At 44.6% G+C, this 19,145-nt stretch overlaps 1 protein-coding gene across 1 annotated transcript in view; it reads right to left on the bottom strand.

Annotated features, from left to right (window-relative positions):
• LOC138580434 (bactericidal permeability-increasing protein-like) overlaps positions 1–19,145 on the bottom strand; it is a 708,711-nt gene that overhangs the window by 298,587 nt on the left and 390,979 nt on the right. Inside the window, exon 11 of the mRNA XM_069650974.1 lies at positions 7,456–7,512. Coding sequence (XP_069507075.1) covers positions 7,456–7,512 — 57 coding nt within the window. The remainder of the gene's footprint in view (positions 1–7,455; positions 7,513–19,145) is intronic.

Below are 19,145 nucleotides of genomic sequence, written 5' to 3'. Positions count from 1 at the left end.
ATTCAATGACAATAGACACAGATGAAAATAAATAGATCTATTGATAGCATAGCAATGGAAACTCAAGTCAATAGCAATGAGACCAATGAACCTAGCACTATTGTGTACTCAACTCGTAAATAGATAGAAATTTAAAAATCTGCGAAATATGACTAGGATACGTGGCCTTACCTTGACCAACAAACAGTTGGATTCAGCAAGCAGAGCAGTATGTTGCAGGAGAATAGGTGGGTGGCCACGGGTAGCACACTGATGGGTTTGCTCTAAGCGGTCACAGAAGTTCACGGATAGCACGACGACGAGCAGATTAGCGTAGATCTCAGTGGTTGCCAGGTAACACATTCAGGAGTTGATTTGCAAAGCACAAAGATGTTCTCATGAGACATATCAAGTGGTTTATAAAGTATTAGAAACAGGGGTGTGTTTGTGAATGAATGACGTATGTATGTCGTGGTCTTAGGGGGGTGGCCTGCTTCAAGGGGGGGCCTGGCTGGAGACACGGGGTCTGAGGAGGCCATGTGACCGATGGCCCCTGGGCGTGGGACACCTTTTGAAGTGTACATGTAGTTTGGCACCTTGGCCTTTCGTGCCCCTGACAGCCCCCCATGCCAGCGGGCATCCACCGGCGCGAACCACCTTTGATACAGGGCGGTGGGATGGATGGGCCTGGGGCGTGCAGATAAGGCACAGGAAGACTGCTGAAAGGAGACACACTTATGTGGATTGCAGGGGGGCGGCCTGCCTCAGGGGAGGCCTGCCTGGAGACACGGGGACTGAGGAGGCCATGTGACCGATGGCCCCTGGGCGTGGGACACCTTTTGAAGTGTACATGTAGTTTGGCACCTTGGCCGTTTGCGCCCGTCACAGCCCCCCATGCCAGCGGGCATCCACCGGCGCGAACCGCCTTTGATACAGGGTGGTGGGATGGATGGGCCTGGGGCGTGCAGATAAGGCACAGGAAGACTGCTGAATGGAGACACACTTATGTGGATTGCAGGGGGGCGGCCTGCCTCAGGGGAGGCCTGCCTGGAGACACGGGGTCTGAGGAGACCATGTGAACAATGGCCCCTTGGCGTGGGACACCTTTTGAAGTGTACATGTAGTTTGGCACCTTGGCCGTTTGCGCCCGTCACAGCCCCCCATGCCAGCGCGCATCCACCGGCGCGAACCGCCTTTGATACAGGGGGGTGGGATGGATGGCCCTGGGGCGTACAGATAAGGCACAGGAAGACTGCTGAATGGAGACACACTTATGTGGATAGCAGGGGGGCGGCCTGCTTCAAGGGGACGCCTGGCTGGAGACACAGGGTCTGAGGAGGCCATGTGACCGATGGCGCCTTGGCGTGGGACACCTTTTGAAGTGTACATGTAGTTTGGCACCTTGGCCTTTCGCGCCCCTGACAGCCCCCCATGCCAGCCCCCCATGCCAGCGCGCATCCACCGGCGCGAACCTCCTTTATATCAATATACAGTATATCGCCTTTATATCAATGATAGTATATCGTTGCTTATCAATAACAAATGCCACATACCGGAGATTCTTGTGAGCACAGACCCACACTTCAACCGGTGCATTATAGTGGTCAAGACCCTAAGGCCTGTATAATCCAATGGTAATTGTTAGCATAGATATATGTGTGACTTTTATAGAGACATAACCTACTGAAAGACTTTGAACAAGTGTTATTTAGTGCATGCATTATCGAGAATATGTTATGTTAGCTTAGATAGATAGTGACCACCCTGCTTCACAGCGACCAGACCTTCACCCATTCGGAGCACAGATGTCTGACGTCCATCCTTGAATGGAGACACACTTGATTCATTTAAAAAATCGAGACAACCGTTGTTAAAATATATGTGGTGTTTTATTTTGTATCTTATTTTCATGACACAAAAATACAAGACTTTAAAGATTATACAGGGCAGGTTGCAGCACAGCGAGAGAAAATCCCCTGTACTGACCGCTGTCACTCGGGAACGTTTCTCTAATGGCACGAACGGCACAGGCGGGTATCACTCTTCGAACGCGGCGTCCAAGCCTCCCGTGAAGCCACCATGTAAAGGAACGATAGGCCACCAGCCTGTACCACCTGTGAAAAGTTACCTCACCTAAGGTAGTCTCCCTAAATTTTTTGTTACGGGGGGATCTGTTTCAGAAACAGGAGAGCTACGACAAGCTAAATACTAGAAAATTGAAACAGATTACCCCACCCTCCACCTATCTATATTTCAGGGTGAATGGTACTCTCTATCATTCAGTGCAGGTGATCATGATTGTCTTTGAAACCAAGACTAAACATGTACTGAGTCTCACGTTACATAACATAACAAAAAAATTGACATCACGAAAGAACCAAAATCAGTGTCCAAATGTCACAGACCAATGTTTTATTATAATTAAATATCACCAGATACATGTATATCTATAAAAACAATAAGAACAATCACACATGTATGACACATGATAAAACACGAAAGTTAGTATGAATTGATATATAACAGGGTATTTGTCATAGGTACATAACCGCTACTTCAAGTTGTAGCTGTTAGATATAAAACTTCCAATATTCTCTAGTCTTGTATAGTAGTCGACATGTTTCGGCCCTTGGGTAAAGTTGGGCACTATCTCTAGTGCTTGTCAAACCCTTGTTTTTATGGCCTTCTTCAGGACAGATAAATTTCTTCAAGATAATGTTACTACGTTCATATACCCCATATACAAATATGTGTATATATAAGACAAAAGGCGGGAGTACAGCCAGGCTCAATTATAGCCTGTACTCTTATTTTTTTCTTCAAAATAGAATTGCTGCTCCTAAATACTCAGACACGATCTTTTCTTTGTGGCTGACTTTATCCACCCTTGGTTGGATTTCTTTTGCATCTGGGTCAATCCTTTATATTGTTACAGAAGTTGTATAGTCGTATCCTTGCGCCCCGCCCGGTTTTTGCTTCAGAGGCTATCCTGCCTGGAGAGTAAACAGAAGCACAGCGTTTTGAAGCCCCCACGCTCGGAGAAAAACAGACGACAGAGACGTGTGAAGCCTACAATGTAAAGGTAAAGAGGTTTTCCTAGGATCACTACAGGGGCGAATGAAGTTGTTTTTTGGCTGAGGAGCCTTCCCGTGCAATATGCATAGAGTGCTATACGACTTCTGTAACAATATAAAGGATTGACCCAGATGCAAAAGAAATCCAACCAAGGGTGGATAAAGTCATCCACAAAGAAAAGATCGTGTCTGAGTATTTAGGAGCAGCAATTCTATTTTGAAGAAAAAAATAAGAGTACAGGCTATAATTGAGCCTGGCTGTACTCCCGCCTTTTGTCTTATATATACACATATTTGTATATGGGGTATATGAACGTAGTAACATTATCTTGAAGAAATTTATCTGTCCTGAAGAAGGCCATAAAAACGAGGGTTCGACAAGCACTAGAGATAGTGCCCAACTTTACCCAAGGGCCGAAACATGTCGACTACTATACAAGACTAGAGAATATTGGAAGTCTTATATCTAACAGCTACAACTTGAAGTAGCGGTTATGTACCTATGACAAATACCCTGTTATATATCAATTCATACTAACTTTCGTGTTTTATCATGTGTCATACATGTGTGATTGTTCTTATTGTTTTTATAGATATACATGTATCTGGTGATATTTAATTATAATAAAACATTGGTCTGTGACATTTGGACATTGATTTTGGTTCTTTCGTGATGTCAATTTTTTTGTTATGTTATGTAACGTGAGACTCAGTACATGTTTAGTCTTGGTTTCAAAGACATCAAGGACAATCATGATCACCTGCACTGAATGATAGAGAGTACCATTCACCCTGAAATATAGATAGGTGGAGGGTGGGGTAATCTGTTTCAATTTTCTAGTATTTAACCACCTGTGAAAAGGAATGAAACAAACTGTTTTTAAATGACCAAGATAAGTTTAATAAACGTTTGTTGTCAATGACAATTCTTGTAACTAATGGCATTTTACACGGACAAATGCTATCTAGACAATGCACACTATTGAACGACTTCCATGCGTTACAATGATATGTAGATGTAATTTTGGATATAGTAGAAGAACATGAAATAGGAGTGGCATGACAAGCAGAGTATACTTACTCGTTACTCGGATTACGAGGACGAACAGTTGCTCGAAGTTCGTGCATAAGCACCATCATTATTCTCAACACGGCCCGTGTGAGGCAGGCTGCCCTGAAGTCTGGCAGCTCGGTGATGCATTGCGGTCGTGGCTCGCCTTCCGAAATGTAGGCCAGGCATCCCGAGTTTTCTCGGCAGCAGCAGTTCTCGTCCTCAATTGGCATTAGCTCGCACCGATTGCATGTGCACCAGGTGGAGACGCCGTCCATTCGACTAGGCCCAGGCTCTTCATCTGTTGATTCGTCCTGCCAACTGCCGTCCGAATCCCCATCGTTTTCGCGTGCTTCCCTTTCCAGTAGTTCCTCCTCGGTATACTCGGGCTCGTACATGTAGGGCATTATTGTAGCCATTGTGTGTTAAACAAACTAAAATAATTTATAGCGGTGGTACTGGTATCTGTTCACACGGGCTACAAGCGGCGAAGGTAGCTGACCAGAGCACTGAAACGAGTCACAGAATACTCAAAGTAACACAGAGAGAGGAATGGAACCGAAAATCTGCTGCTGTGTGTTGTGAAACGGTCTGTTTATACTTATTGAGGAAAGAGGCGTCCTGCCATTTCCATGGCGACACGTCATTAGCTGAAGCGCAGCGAATGTTGACACGAGACGTGCTTTGGCGTTGGGAAATGGGCGGTACAAGTCTGCTGATGACAGGCTCAGGGGCGGGGGAATTGATTTAGTGCCGCAAAAGCAGGTCAGCCAGGGTGATCGGGGAAAAGATAGGATTATCAGAAAATGGCGGCTCCCTGGTGCTTGTTTTCGCGTGCGTTTAATGGACAAAAACTCTGGTAAGGTCCATAGGAAAGTTTTCTAAAATCGAGCCACTTAGGCTTAAAAAAACATGGCCGACCCGTAGGGACAATAAAAAAATGTACTAGACCATGCCTTTAACGAAAAATGAAACTGAAAGATCACCACAATTCTTTGTCATGAATTACGTTGTTAACGAAACATTTTAAATAAAACCACAATTACACCCTGACTTCCAGCCAAAACACGAGCACCTATTTTCTTCACTCCTGTTGCCCCCTAGTATCTGACGCTGCATCTTTCTTAAACCTTCTCTGTGCTTCCAAACTCCAGTCTCACACAGCTTCCCTGTTAGAAAACCGTACATTTTATTCTATGACCTTCTGCTACTTCACGATAACCTTTGGCTCTCCAGATGTCTTGGACTACTCCTTCCATCATCCTTAGCCTGCATGCTCAATCGAAAGGCATTATGGGAGTTGTAGTCCAAAACATGCAGAGCTGCAGGTGGCAAACCCCAGGGTGGTTTGGTGCTACAAGGAATTGCAAGCCCTCAAACGACTCTGCATTATTTCTGTTTTATAATCACAAATCCACTACTTGATTAAAAAATATGCTTTTGTTCTGGCCAAATTATTTTATCTGTCAATACTTTAAACTGTAAAAAGTAAACTTAGCAGTGTGTCGTTTAATACATATCCGGCCATCATATCCTAAGTACACGTCCTGCAGTCGGTTAAACAGTGTACCTTCTGGTTTCTGTACAACATACCATGTTTCAGATACTCAAATAAAAGTGTTCTGCTGCTCTTTGAGGCCAAGTCAACAATTTAGCAAATATCTAAACACATCCCACCCCTCTTCTATCTTCACCTCCCAGGCCAATTGTTTTGACTTAAAGTCAGTACTTACAGCACCACCTAATAGTCAACACAAACAATGATAATAACATGACTAAGTTAACCATTATAAAACTATACCGAGAAGCCATAAACAGAAACATCTTCCCAAGGAAGTTAAAAAGGAAAATGCATTGCTCTACAAAGGAGAGACATGTGGTGATCAAATATGGGGCTCCATTTGGCCCTTCAGAGTCTTTACAATGTTAACAGACACACAATAGGTGCCCAGAGATTCTGTCCAGGACTCAGAGAATTGAAGTTCATGTAGGTCATTGGAAATGGTTTACTTTGGCCTTTGATCGACTGATTGCCAAACAATGTTCCGTTTATAGGTAGATGGCAAAAGGCTCAGCTGACAACGTTGGCAGCCTGGTTTACATTTCCTCTATCCAGTCATTGTACTATCTATGCACGGCCTGCATAAAGGCAACCACACAAGCCAAAAGAAGGAGTAAAAGAGGCCAGGGCTGGCAGTGAAACCTAACTATCAGCTACAAAAGGAAGGGTTCCTGGGAAACCTCATGAGAAGTCAAGGCGGGCGAAGATGGCAAACAGGGAGAGGCTGTTTTGTGTTATACACAGTGCATTGAGTTTATGAATGTGCGTCTGAGAAGAAACGTGTGATACTGAAACCAATCTGTCACAGGGACACTAGTTATATTTGGCCATAGGAATTTATCTAAGTTGAATGCAACGATTGGGAATGGCCGTAGGAAGAATTTAAATTTGAGGATATGAGTCCAGACACCTGCCTGTTTCACAGAAAAGTGTATTGTGTTTAGAAGCATTTTTATTATTTTTTGTATAGATATGGGCCACTTTCTTACTATCCCCCATCTCGTAAACCTTTGTAAAATCAGTCACCTGGAGTGGACTTGAAGCTGTTATGTGATCCATTGAGACAACTTTTTGAACCACTTTTTGATACAATTAAAATTAATTATTTAAGCACGGAATGCATTTCTTCCTTTTCTGCAAGAGGAAGATGTGGCGAGTAGTGTGTGAAGATGCAAGACTGAAGAATATATGTAGATGGTTGGAGTTATTTCAAATTTGAGGTGTCTCCCACAGGAGCTTTTTCTTTCTTCAGCACTATAATGGGCCACAGTCCTCAGGTCATCTACGAGTGAAATGAACACAGCTTCCATGCAGTAGAAGGGGGTGAATCCCACTAAGAGGGGACTGAGGAGTCTGTGTCACTTTGCAGCAACTTGAGGTGCGTCATTAACTGCTCACTTGAGGAGCTTTTGGATGTAAGGAAGTAGAGAACTAGGGCAGAAGTTGGCCCGCTCATTTGGAGCCAGAGGAGGTACTCATTTTAAAGTGATTACTTTTTTTAAACCCCTCTCATATCAATCCAGCACTCTGACAATGATAATTGTGTAACCATGAACTGATGCAAAGTGATCATCAAGGGAGCTATAGGGCGGGAGGGTCGTAGTCGGTGCTACAGAGACCATCGCTGGAAGGCTGCCGGTGGTTGGCAGTGATGGAGATTGACAATGACAGCATATCAGTGTGGTTCTGATACAATGACTACACAAGGGAGTCTGCTAACTTGTCTTCTTAAACTGGGTGTTGCTGTCACTGCAAGGTGTACACCACAGTTCCTCATTCTTGACACGTACCTCTGGAATTGCATCCATAAGGGCCTTCTTCAGGAGCTCTTGATCCTGCTCGGAGACCTGCAAGGGAAAGAGGGGATCATCACTCACTGATGGTGCTTGGGAGCTGTAGTCAGACTGGGTTCCAATCATGGAGCTCAAAGAGGTGACTTGGATGCGCTGTCATTTCATGCTATGTTACTTGATACTTTGATCGCCCCTTGCTGCCACTGTTATGGCTTCGAAGCCCTGTGGAGTGAAGAATCCTTCAGCAGGCCGAAGTTTGAATAGATATGAAATAAAAGAAGCATTACATTGCACGCAAATAGTATTTATAATTTGAACTGACGGTTCAATTATTAGCATAGATGACTAGTGTAGTAACATTATAATAGTCATAGTATGAAGAATGTTCAGGCACAGTATGGATTGCTCTGCCAGTGGCTATGTGACAGCTGCACCACATTTATTATGGGGTCCAGCCGTATTCTATGGGGCACAGTGCTAAAGGTGGAACAGTCTATGAACTCCTAAGGCAACTGCCTACAGTTGTGGGCTCTGCTATACTTTACATGCTAAACACATACAAAACGGATAACAACGAATAACATGCACCCACAAGAACATTACATTGGAACTTGTTAGATATGTCAAAAATACATTAAATGCATGTTCACCTCTCAGACTATATTGGAGAATGATCAGATCTATATGGCATTTAAAGGCCAGACAACTGGTATTAGCCATATGTAGATATAGTATAATATATGCAAAACAATGCAATGAAACCATATTTTAGTGCCATACTTCTTATGTATGTTTTTCTTGCTTCTAGGCTCTGTGAAAGTGAGTATTCAAAACACTGTTGTGAGAAGGAATTGCCACTCAATTTGACAGATGTAAAATGGGCTTAGTTCAGTGATCGTTGGGATGAATATATAGTTTTCAGGAGAAACTAATCAAAAGAAGAGACAAGCGCTTTCCTTATCGGATGGTAGAACTTTCATGGAGATCATAACAAGTGTTTTCGTGGTATTCTTTCCAGTTATTGTTGTGGAGGAGAGATGATTCAGGTGTTGTGAAGAGTTCAAAGTAATTGAGGCGCTACTATCCGGATAATCATATTGCATCCCCTCCCACTGATGGCCAGAGGGGGTGTGGCAATGCTGTGCCCATTTAAAGAAGTGACCGAGATAGGAATTGGCTGTGTGCAGAATGGGTGCTAGAGAGTTTGATAAAGAGGACCTCTGCCACCCTGAGCCATAGCAGATTGACCTCAGGTGGAGAAGTGAGATTGAGTGTTGCCCTTGTAAGTAGTACATTGGTAAATAGACCACTGTAATGCAGACTGAGAGAGTTAAATTAGAGGAAAGGTTGTAAAATGATGCACTAGCTAGCAAAGTCAAAGGAGACATTCACATTTAAGATACCACTCACTCTTGTCAGGCAACTGTCCTTTATAAGGCTAGTATGCAGAGGATGCCTGGCACGTTAAGGACATGATTGAAGCCTTCCTGCACTGCTTAGGTGTATTTAAGTGATGTTCAAAGGAGCAGTAGAACACACACTATTCCAATTGCTCCCAGTGCCTCGAAATGGCCCAGTTCTCTGGATAGGAACGCCGGAAGACACTTTGGGCACCGATAAATGAGGGTGGCTTGTGGTCTGTGACTGCACTGGGAGCTAGGCCTGGACTGGGCTTTCTGGAAGTTCTTGAGGCCTGCTAGGAGCTCTATGGGCCTGGTAATGGTGGTGTAGGAGGTTGGACCCCTCTTAGCCTGTCGCAGGGCTCTTTGGGGAGTTAACCTGAAATCCAAAATTGTCTCCCCATCTCAGACTGTGCTGCAGTTACCACATCCTGTTAATAGAGGTCATCAGCATAATCCTATGTTCAAGAAGGGTTGTAGAGTCTGCCTTTGCTGGTATGCAGAGGGCTATGTGGAACTTTTCCAGAACTGGCAGGGATGCAGAGGCATAGACAGGGTGGGATCTGAGCGGGCAATGCCCACCCAAAATCTGTACATGCCCACTCAGCAGCACTGTGTGGGCATTTAAAGATGTTAATGTCACTTCAATGGGCCCAACTACATTAGCTACAGGCCCCACTTCTTAGAAAATCCTGGCTATGCCTCTGCAGGAATGAGTAGTGGATAAAACCTTTACTCATTCCCACACTACTACAAAACGAGCACTGATGCCACACAAAAAGGCTAAACAGGCACAGCCCTACAGGTACACCTCCTTTGCCTTTTGTGCTATTGTGGACTGAGCCAGGCTATACTAATCAGGAGAAATGTGAGCTAGAAAGAAGCACCCAAAGAACAGTAATACTTGTGTACCAAAATAGATGAATGTCCATCCAAGGTTATTTCAAAATTGGAGTCTTCATTTAAACTGAAAATACAAACACACTAACCAAAAACATAATAACCCACCCCTGGACGAAAAGAGACAGAATATGCAGAGTTTAAGGGGAAAGAAGGCACTCAGGGTCTGAAAACAGGGGGAGATGGCCAATATTTCCAGCAGCACATTTTCAGTTCAATGAAGATGTCTTTAAAAGCGTAAAAAGTGGACTCTTAAATGTCAATAGAGCCCTTTAAGGCAGGCAAGGCTAAAAGCTAAAAATACAGTTTAGGCTTGTTTTTAGGCTCGTCAGCATCGAGACAGACTTCGGGACACTTTACGATGGACTGAGTTGCTGTTGAGACGATCGGGTCAGTTTCTCTCAATGGACCGAGTACATCAAGACAGTCATGTCGGCTTGAGATGGTACAATGATGTGATGCACTCCAGCAGCAGTGATTGGCCTGAATTAGCGCAGACCAAGTAGGTGATGGTGGAGTACCCATCCCCAGGTGGTTGAGTCGATTGAACAAGGTTCAACAATGCAAGGCAGCTTTTCAGTGGCAATCTCCTCGTGAATGGCTGCAGCACAGGAAGGCAATGGTCCAGTCAGCTGCTTGTCAGCTCAGCTCAGATCGAAAAGTGGCGAGTATAAAAAAAACAGCTCTGCGGGACTACAGCATCTCTGAAACAACTTGAAAGTGCATGAATCAGCTTGAAAGATGATTTAGATGGGAAGCAGCGCCCACACCTGTTCCTCGATTCCTGGGTTGCTGGGGGACCCAGACCAGGGTCTCCAGGGATAAAGGGAGACCTTGTTCTTCTGCATTTCCCAGTCAGGAAGAATTCCAGAGAACACTTGGAAAGGCTATCAGTTGCAGAGAAGTTGGGCCTTGTCCACACAACATTTGATCACAAATGTTCATCTTAGTTGAGTGAAGGAAGTGTCTTCCTTCCTTATTGGAGCCTTTAGCTTCACCTCTATGGCTAAAGACATTGGACAAATGATACCTTAATAGAGGTCTAGGCAAAAAACGTCTTCTGCAGTCCAAAGATGATTAAAGTGGAGGCTGCCTCGCTTATATAATCAGTCTGTCACAGCAGATTAGTCAACTTCAAAACTTTTGTAAGGGTCCAATATTGGCTGCTGTTTCTTTTCTGGTAATGTCACTTCCAGAGTGCTGTTTCTGCTGGAAGTGGGGAGGGGCCACATTAAGAGTGGGAGCATGGGAGGGACCAAGATGATGGGACCCTTCACTCGCATGAAACTCATCTTCTATCTACTCCAACTCCGTCCTCTCTCTCGTCTGCCCTGCATCAGAGTCTATAGTAATTGCCACCCTGGTGGGACTTCCCTGTTGCTAGCTTAGCCTGCCCCTTCAAGAACGGGTCCTCTCTGTCCCCCCAGCTGGCAGATCCTGGTTACCTGGAAGGTGACAAGTCTTTCCCAGACATAACAAAGTCTTTGTTGTAGCTGAGCCAAAATGCTCTTTTTTTGGGTGAAACTCGGCCCAAGACAATGAATATACAAACAGAAGACGTCAATGGAAACAAAGCTGATAATGTTATGTTAAATTGTTTTGTACTGCGCATCGTTACCATTTGACATGGCCGCCAGATGCACTTAAGGTTCTGCACGACAGTGGGTTGGGTAGGCTAGTGGTGGAAGAGGGAATGGGATAGAGGCTGTTCTTCTCTGTTGGTGTTTGAAGAACCAGGAGGATCTGATGTCTAGTACAGGTCAGGTTTCAACGTCCAGTGCTTGGATGTTTGTTTGGGGTAGTTAGTTCCGTGCTGCATGAAAGTTGTGTGTTTTAGTGAGAATTGGACTGATCCAAAGATCGTGTGAGGTAAGTGTGGGGTATGCTGGAGAGGAATTGGAAGTGGGAGGCCAGTAGTTGGTTAGTTTCTTACCATCCCCATTGGAGTTGCAGGCATTGTCAATTTAGTGCTGGCCATTGGGAGTTGAAAAGCCAAGTTTTCAGTAATTTTCTGAAGGTGAGGTGGTCTTCCTGTGTTCTAATTAATTTGGCATTGTATTCCATAGATTGTCAATTACACGTGAAAATGCGGTTTCCCCGAATTTCTTTTTTCGTATTGTTTCTGTTCGATTTGGAGATCATTGCAGGATCTTAACTCTCTTCCTGTTTGGTAGCAGTTGATCTTGGCCTGGAGGAATTCGCCTCCTTGTCTGTGTAATGATTTGTGGGCAATGCAGAGGGGTTTTAATTTAATTTTCTTTTTATGGGGAGCCAATGTAGGCTTTTCAGAGCATGTGTAATGTGATCTCTTCAGTTTAGTCTCAGGAGTATCCTTGCTGCAGTGTTTTGGATGCATTGGAGTTTATTGGTGAGCCATTCTGGCATTCCAACATAGAGGTTGTTTGTGTAATCGATCTTGGCAGAACTACAGAGATGACTGCCATGGTTCTGTGAAGGAAGGAGAGGTAGAGGAGCATCCCTCTAATTAGTCTGGGGAAGTAGAAGCATTTATTTGTAATAGCGTTGTTTAGAAGGTAGACCCGACCCCCCCTCAAACTGAATGCAGATAAATTGTACGGTTGATCAATAACTCCAATATTGCGAAAATCAGAATTATAGTGCTTAAAAGGTCAAACAAGACCATTGTAAAACAACATACATTTTTTGGGTCAGAATGCCTTGCACAGCGAAGGGAAGCATACATTTATCAGAGTTACCAAAAATCCAGGTTTAAAACTGAACAGAACTTAAGTTATAAGTAAAAATAGAAGGTCAGCCATTTTATAATTTGGTCGGCCATTTTGGTTGGGACAGGGTCAGGCAAACTCTAAGATGGATACTGAAAATACAAAATGGTTGAGTTTTGCAAAATCATGCTGAAATAATTATATAATGCCCTCATAGCAGTTCATGGAAAGTTCACTGGAGGCAGTTGTATCTAGAACGTTTTGGTTTTGTTATGACATGGGTTACTTGATGAGTGACACTCAAGGTAACCAACCCTAGACTGAAGAAGGGGTTGTCTTTAAGTTGCCAAAGCGAATCAGAATGTTTTGTATTAATTATTAAATTACATCACCTTTGAAAATGTATAAAAGACAATGAAGTGAGGAGAGGGCTGGGCAGATTTTTCTGCTGTATGCTGTAAGCTGTGTCCTGAGAAGAATTAAAGAGATGTCTTTGAAATTCAGCCTAAATCTGTTGGTGCCTTCCTGTTTGGTCTCAAGCATGCCTTCCCTGATCCAGAAGCGCCAGGGGCCGAGAGAGGGCACTGGGCCCATCTCTACAGCATTGACTAGTGGTTCCAGTGAGAGTCAGTTGTCCATTAGAATTCCCAGGTCTTTTACTATGTTCGATGACTCTGGTTGAGTTCCCATGCCAGGTGGCTAGTCCAGTTGTGAGTCAGTTTCGTTGTCCTCTGAGGGTGAGATCATTATTTTTGTTTTGGCCGGGTTTAGTTTGACATTGTTTGTTGTCATCCAGCTGTATATGTCAGTGATGCATTTGTTGAGGGTGTTGTTTTGGCTTTGGCTATCTTGATGATGAGTTGTGTGTCATCTGAATAGTTGCAGGCGACCAGTCCCTGGTTTCAAATTATTTTCATCAAGGGGGACATGTAGATGCTGAAGAGGAAAGGGGAGAGGCTGGAGCCTTGAGGCCCTTTGCAGTGGATATTTTTGGTGTTTGAGGTGAAAGGCGGCAGGTAGGTTCCTTCTGTTCTATTTGAGAGGAAGGAGTTTAGCTATTTTAAGGCAGTCTTTTACACTGCATTCCTCCAGTCTTTCGTTTAGCGTTGTATAACTGTGTCGAACGCTGCTGATATGTCTAATAGCATGAGGGCAGATTGGGTATTGCTGTCTGCTTTGATTTTTAAGTCGTCCCATAGGGATAGGAGGGCAGATTCTGTTCCTCTCATGGGTCTGAAGCCGACTTGTGAGTAGTCAAGTATTCTGTTTGTTTCTACGTGGTTGAGTAGAATTTTCTATACATGTTCTCCAGTATTTTCAGTGGGTAGGGCAGGTTGGATATTTGTCTGTAATTGCTAGGGTCTTTCGCGCTTTCCATTTCGTTTTTGATTAGTGGTTTGGTGTAAGTCGATTTTCATAATTTTGTTACCATTCCTGTGATAAGTGATAGCTTCATCAAAAGTCAGAAGAGTGATGCTAGAGTGATGTGGTTAAGGATTTCTTTGTAGCTATTCAGGGGTCGGGGATCGCTTGGAGATCTGGCGAGGTTGGTGTCCTTTATTAAGGTGGAGAAGACTTCTTCGTCTATAGGTTTGATTCAGGCAAGTCTTGCTGTGGTAGTGGGACTGATTGTTATCAGTAGTTCTGTGGTTATGTTTGTTGTTGCACATCTTCCTTCAATGTGCTGTTGGATTGTTTCAATCTTTGTTCTAAGGTAGTTTGTGATGTTGTCACATAGTGCTTGTGATGGGGTGAGGCCTTTATTGCACGTTGTAGGGTTTTTAAGCTCATTAATGATTCAGAAGATTTCTTTTTGTGGGTTATCAGCTGTTAGGATTTTTGTTGCGTAGTATTTTTCTTTTGCTTAGAGTTCTACCAATTTGTAAATTCTGAGTTATCTTTGGTAATTTTTCCAAGTTGCGGTTTGTACTTTTGAATTTTCTCAGTTCTTCTGTGAACCATCTGCTGCCATCTTCTTTGCTGTGGCCTTGAAGGGTTTTGGGGGTGCTAGTTGGTCAAGGGCTTCGGTGATTCGATTGCTGAGTATTTTGTCCACTGAGTCTGGGGTCCGTCTGATCAGTTCAGCAGTGATCGGCTGAGTTGATTCTAGCAGCTCTGCTAAGGCTTCCAGGTCAAGGTTCTTCCAGTTTCTTTTCATTGTGGTGTGTAATATTGTGTTTCTGGGCATCATGCAGCTTTGGAGATTCACAGAGCAAAGTATCAGGTAGTGATCACTCCATACCTTACGTATTGGTGATGCAGATTCACAGAGTCCTTCTTTGCAGAAGATTGCATCAAAGGTGTGTCCAGCATTGTGGGTGATCTGTTTACCATTTACTTGAAGTGCAGTGTTTTCAGGAGGGCACAGAGTAAGTTAGCTGTGGCTTCTTTTTCTCTTTCAAACCAGATGATGAAATCGCCCAGCAAGATTAAGTTGTCATTGTAGATGGAAAGGCTGGTGTTGGAGTCGGTGAGTTTTGCTGCGTAGTTCGGGTTGTAGGAGGGTGACCTGTATATCAGGAGGAACACTATGTTGACTTGGTCATTGATTTTGATCTTAACAAGGAGAGATTTGCAGTTTCTATGTCAGGTGAGGGGAGTGGTGTGGCGCAGAGGTGCTCTTCGTGCACCATTGCGATCCAGTCCCCTCTTCTGTTTTCTCTGTTGGCGTGTATTAGTTTGAAATTGTCCGATATGGCTTTGTGCGCAATGGTCTTGTAGTTGTCTGATAGTCAAGTTTCTGTGAGGAAGAGTGCATCTCTACCTCCCTTGCCTAGGAGGTTATACATTTTCTGTTTTGTGCTAAACCATGGATCTTACATTGAGTATGCTGCAGTTTAGCTTGTCCATTTTACCTTGTAGTTTGTTGTCTATTCTTATGTCTGTCCCAGCTAGTCTGCTGTTTGTAGGGTTTACATTATTAGGGATTCGCTCCTGGGTGGGGTTGTTTCTTGAGAATCTTCTTGGGTGTTCTGTCACCTTGTCGAATAGTCGAATTAGGTTGATGGCAGAGTTGGTTAATTATTGACTTGTGTCGGTTGGTTGTTTGTGTATGGGTGCTTTAAACCAGTCTTTTGTGATGTAGTGTGGGTTAATGGTATTGGAATTAAGTTTGCCTCTGATTCTTATTGGGTTTTTTAAAGGTGTATTCTAAGTTGCTAAGTATTGCGTTTTGGTATATTTGGTCTGGTGTCCTGGTGGGGTCCTGGTTTGTTTGGGTTCTTGCTTGTGGGTTATTTGCCAGTCGTCTGTTATCTATTGGGTTGGGGTCGTGGGTGGAGAGGTAGCGAGAGAAGTAGTCTGTGTTTTCTCTTTTCTTGGTCTGTATCCTTATACCGTTTAGTGGTGTCCCCACGGGTTTTCTAGGAGTTGTGAATTCTGGTGGGTATGTTCCATCGTCTTGGGTTATGTTTTTCCTGCTGTTTCTGTTTTCCTTTCTTGCTTCTTGGTTTAAAATTTATCGGGGCATGTTGGTGGTATGTGTTGTTGTTCTTGTTTGGGTAGAGTTTCAGATGTAGGTTGCCAGGGGCGGCTGCTCTCTTAGTTTGGGGCTTCCTGGTTACCAATTAGTTGTGTTGCTTTATTGTTTCCTTTTGAGTTTGTAGCATGTGCTTGTTTATTGATTTTCAGGGGCGTGTGCCCTCTTGGATAGGTTATTTCCTGGTCTCCAGTAATATTTCAGTGCTTTCCCATTTTTCTTTTGCGTTGGTGTAGTTCTAGCGTGTAGTATTGTGTGGTACTCTGTTTCCCCGCAGTGCAGGCTTCTCTATATTTGTTGTGTTTGTGCTTCAGTCAGGTTCACAGTGGCGAAGACCTCTCTGTGCTGTCCCAGTATTGCTTCACAGTGGCGAGTGCCTCTCTGTGGTAGTTGGTTTATGTGTTGTAGTCGGGTCCACAGAGGAGGTTAATTTTAAGCAATGGCATTGATTTCTCTGCAGTGGCTGGTTTTTGTACTGGTTTTTGTACTAGAGTTGGCTGCACTGAGTTGAGGGTCGCTCAATGGTGGTCCAGTGCTAGGTAGTGTGTTGTAGGCAGGCTTCTGTCGGGTCTGTCCTATGGGGAGACGTATACTGCAGAGTGGTTGGGTCTAGTACAGACCATTTGGGTTTGGGTCTGAAGTCGTGGGGGGTTGAGCTGTGGGCGAATGTATTCAGCTAACCGTGTTATTATTTCCTAGGCTCTGAGTGTAACCTTACCTTTATAGAGTAGCGCCTTTACCTAAATGTCGCGATAGGTGATTCCTTCTGTGTTATGTGGGAAGGGGTGGGAGTAACAACATTAAAAACCTTAAAGTTCCGCTGGTTCTAACAAAATTGCCACTTAAAGTAGCTATTATAGATATATATGGTGCCTAACTGCAGCTTTGTCAAGACCTTGTTGCTTGTATTGATTTATTTGGTATTCATTATGCACCTATACACAGGTGTTTCAAGGGGCAACAAGGCAAGGTAGGGGAACAAGTAAAGACAAGACAATATCTTACTAGGCCTACTGTCATTTAGATTGTGCAAGTGCGCAACAAGAAGTGCAGGGGAGAGAGTATAGAGTAAGTGCAACCAGTGCAACAGGGCTCTGAGTTAAGTGCGAGGAAGGGTGGGACTACAAGGCGCAATCCCAGCCAGGTAGTGCAAAGGTAGGCCAGGCGGCAGTGCAGGTGGGCCAGGCGTCAAGTGCAGAAGGACTGGTCAGGGAGGGCTTGGTGCCCTGTAAGACTAAGCGGACAACAAGCAGCCAGTCAGCAGAAGGAAGAGCATGAGCAAGGGTAGGTTAGCAGGGAAGAGGGAGCGAGAAAGAAGAGGCGAAAAGGAAGGTCTTGAGGAGCTTCCGGAAATTAAGGAGGTCCAGCTCAAGACCGAGGAAGGCAGGGAGGCCAATCCAGAGCAGAGGGAGGCATCCACTGGCATAACAGGGGCCCCCGCAACCCCCACGGTGGGTGGGGCCCCACGACCACATGTTCTGGAAGGGGGCCCCACTTGGAGTAAAAAATAAAAAAATCTTTTTTTTTTTTTTACATTTTCTTTTTGAATTCACTCTGCATTTCTAAAGAAATTATTTCTGTAACATCATTTCTTTATGAAGGCAGAGTGAATACAAAAAGTCCGGAGGCTACCCCCACCCCATGACATGAAGACCCTAGGCTGGAGGCCTCCATGTCATGGGGTGGGGAAAGCCCTATGACTTAAAAAATAAATAGTTTATTTTTGAAGTCACTCTGCCTTCATAAAGAAATTATTTCCGTTATGGTTCAGTCCTTAACAGAAATCATTTCTTTATGAAGTCAGAGTGACTTCAAAAAGAAACAATGGGCCTCATTACGAGCATGGCGGTAGCCGTGCCCGTAACGCAGGCACGGCTACCGCCATGCTCGCTACCGGCACCGCCTCCCGCGATTGGGCAATAACCGGCCCATTACAAGATGAATGGGCCGGTAATTGCCCATTCGCGGGTGGCGGTATTGCCGGGCTCCCGATCCCCATTCTACCCAATAGGGCAGAATGGGGGTGGGGAGCATGTTTGTGCCGGCACCGTTGATAACGGTGGCAGCGCAATTACAAGTTATGCTCACGTGTGCCGCACAGCACCCCAGGTAACACCTGTCAGGAACCTGCGAGCAGAACTCGTAATGCGGCGGGACGGTATGAACGGTGCCGGTGCCTTACTGGCACCATTCATACCGTCACCACCATGGTCCTAATGAGGCCCAATGTATTTTTGAAGTATTATGGCTCCCCTCAACCCATGACGTGTGTGTGTGTGAGTGTATGGTTAAAGAGTACACACACATGTATGGGTGGCTGGGTATGTGTGTGTGCGTGTACGGTGAAAGGATGCACACTGAAATGTAAGGGTGGCTGCCTGGGTGAGGATATGGTGAAAGGGTGCACAATTAAATGTATAGGTGACAGCCTGTGTGAGTGTATGGTGAAAGGGTGCACACAAATGTATGGGTGGCTGGGTGTGCGTGTACGGTGAAAGGATGCACACTTAAATGTGTGGGTGGCTGCCTGGGTGTGCCTGTATGGTGAAAGGGTGCACACTTAAATGTATAGGTAGGTGCCTGGGTGTGTGTGCCTGTGTGGTGAAAGGTTGCACACTTAAATGTACGGGTGGCTGCCTGGGTGTGCCTGTATGGTGAAAGGGTGCAACTCTTAAGTATATGGATGGCTGGGTGTGCGTGTGTATATATGGTTAATGGTGTGTGGGCTTGTGTTCAGGGACGCAACAAAACCTACATTTCAGGGGGGCTAACTTTTCAAATGTTGTGAGAGGTGCTAACTTCACGTGTGGTGGGGAGGAGCAAACTTATTTGTGTGGGGGCATCTAACTTCTTTACGCATTTTAATGAGACTTTTCTAGTGCAGCTCCAATGTTACAAGCAGTTAACTCTCTCCTTTAGGTCTGAAAGCAGCCACTTATGGGCTGCTGTGAGAATGACTGGTCTCCTGTTTCCGCTCTACTCTTCCAATCACTCCCTTTGCATGCAAGTACTAAACCCACATCACAATTTCAATTGCTTATAAAATTTGGTATTTGAATGCAGGTACTAACAGTGAAATGATGTACATTAGTAATTGCTGGGCTGGGCTCTTGTTAATGGCAAAACCCAGGTGCCGTTGAACATCTGTGTCCTTTTCTGTCCGGCAACTGCTCTGAAGGTCAGCCAGGTCAAGTCAACATAGCCCACAATTTCTCTTGGGGG

This window comes from Ambystoma mexicanum, chromosome 3p, assembly GCF_040938575.1.
Source record: "Ambystoma mexicanum isolate Mex_15411 chromosome 3p, UKY_AmexF1_1, whole genome shotgun sequence".
In the NCBI taxonomy this organism is placed as follows: domain Eukaryota; kingdom Metazoa; phylum Chordata; class Amphibia; order Caudata; family Ambystomatidae; genus Ambystoma; species Ambystoma mexicanum.
The sequence above is the reverse complement of the archived record's forward strand: the minus strand, read 5'-3'. Positions and strand labels throughout refer to the sequence as shown.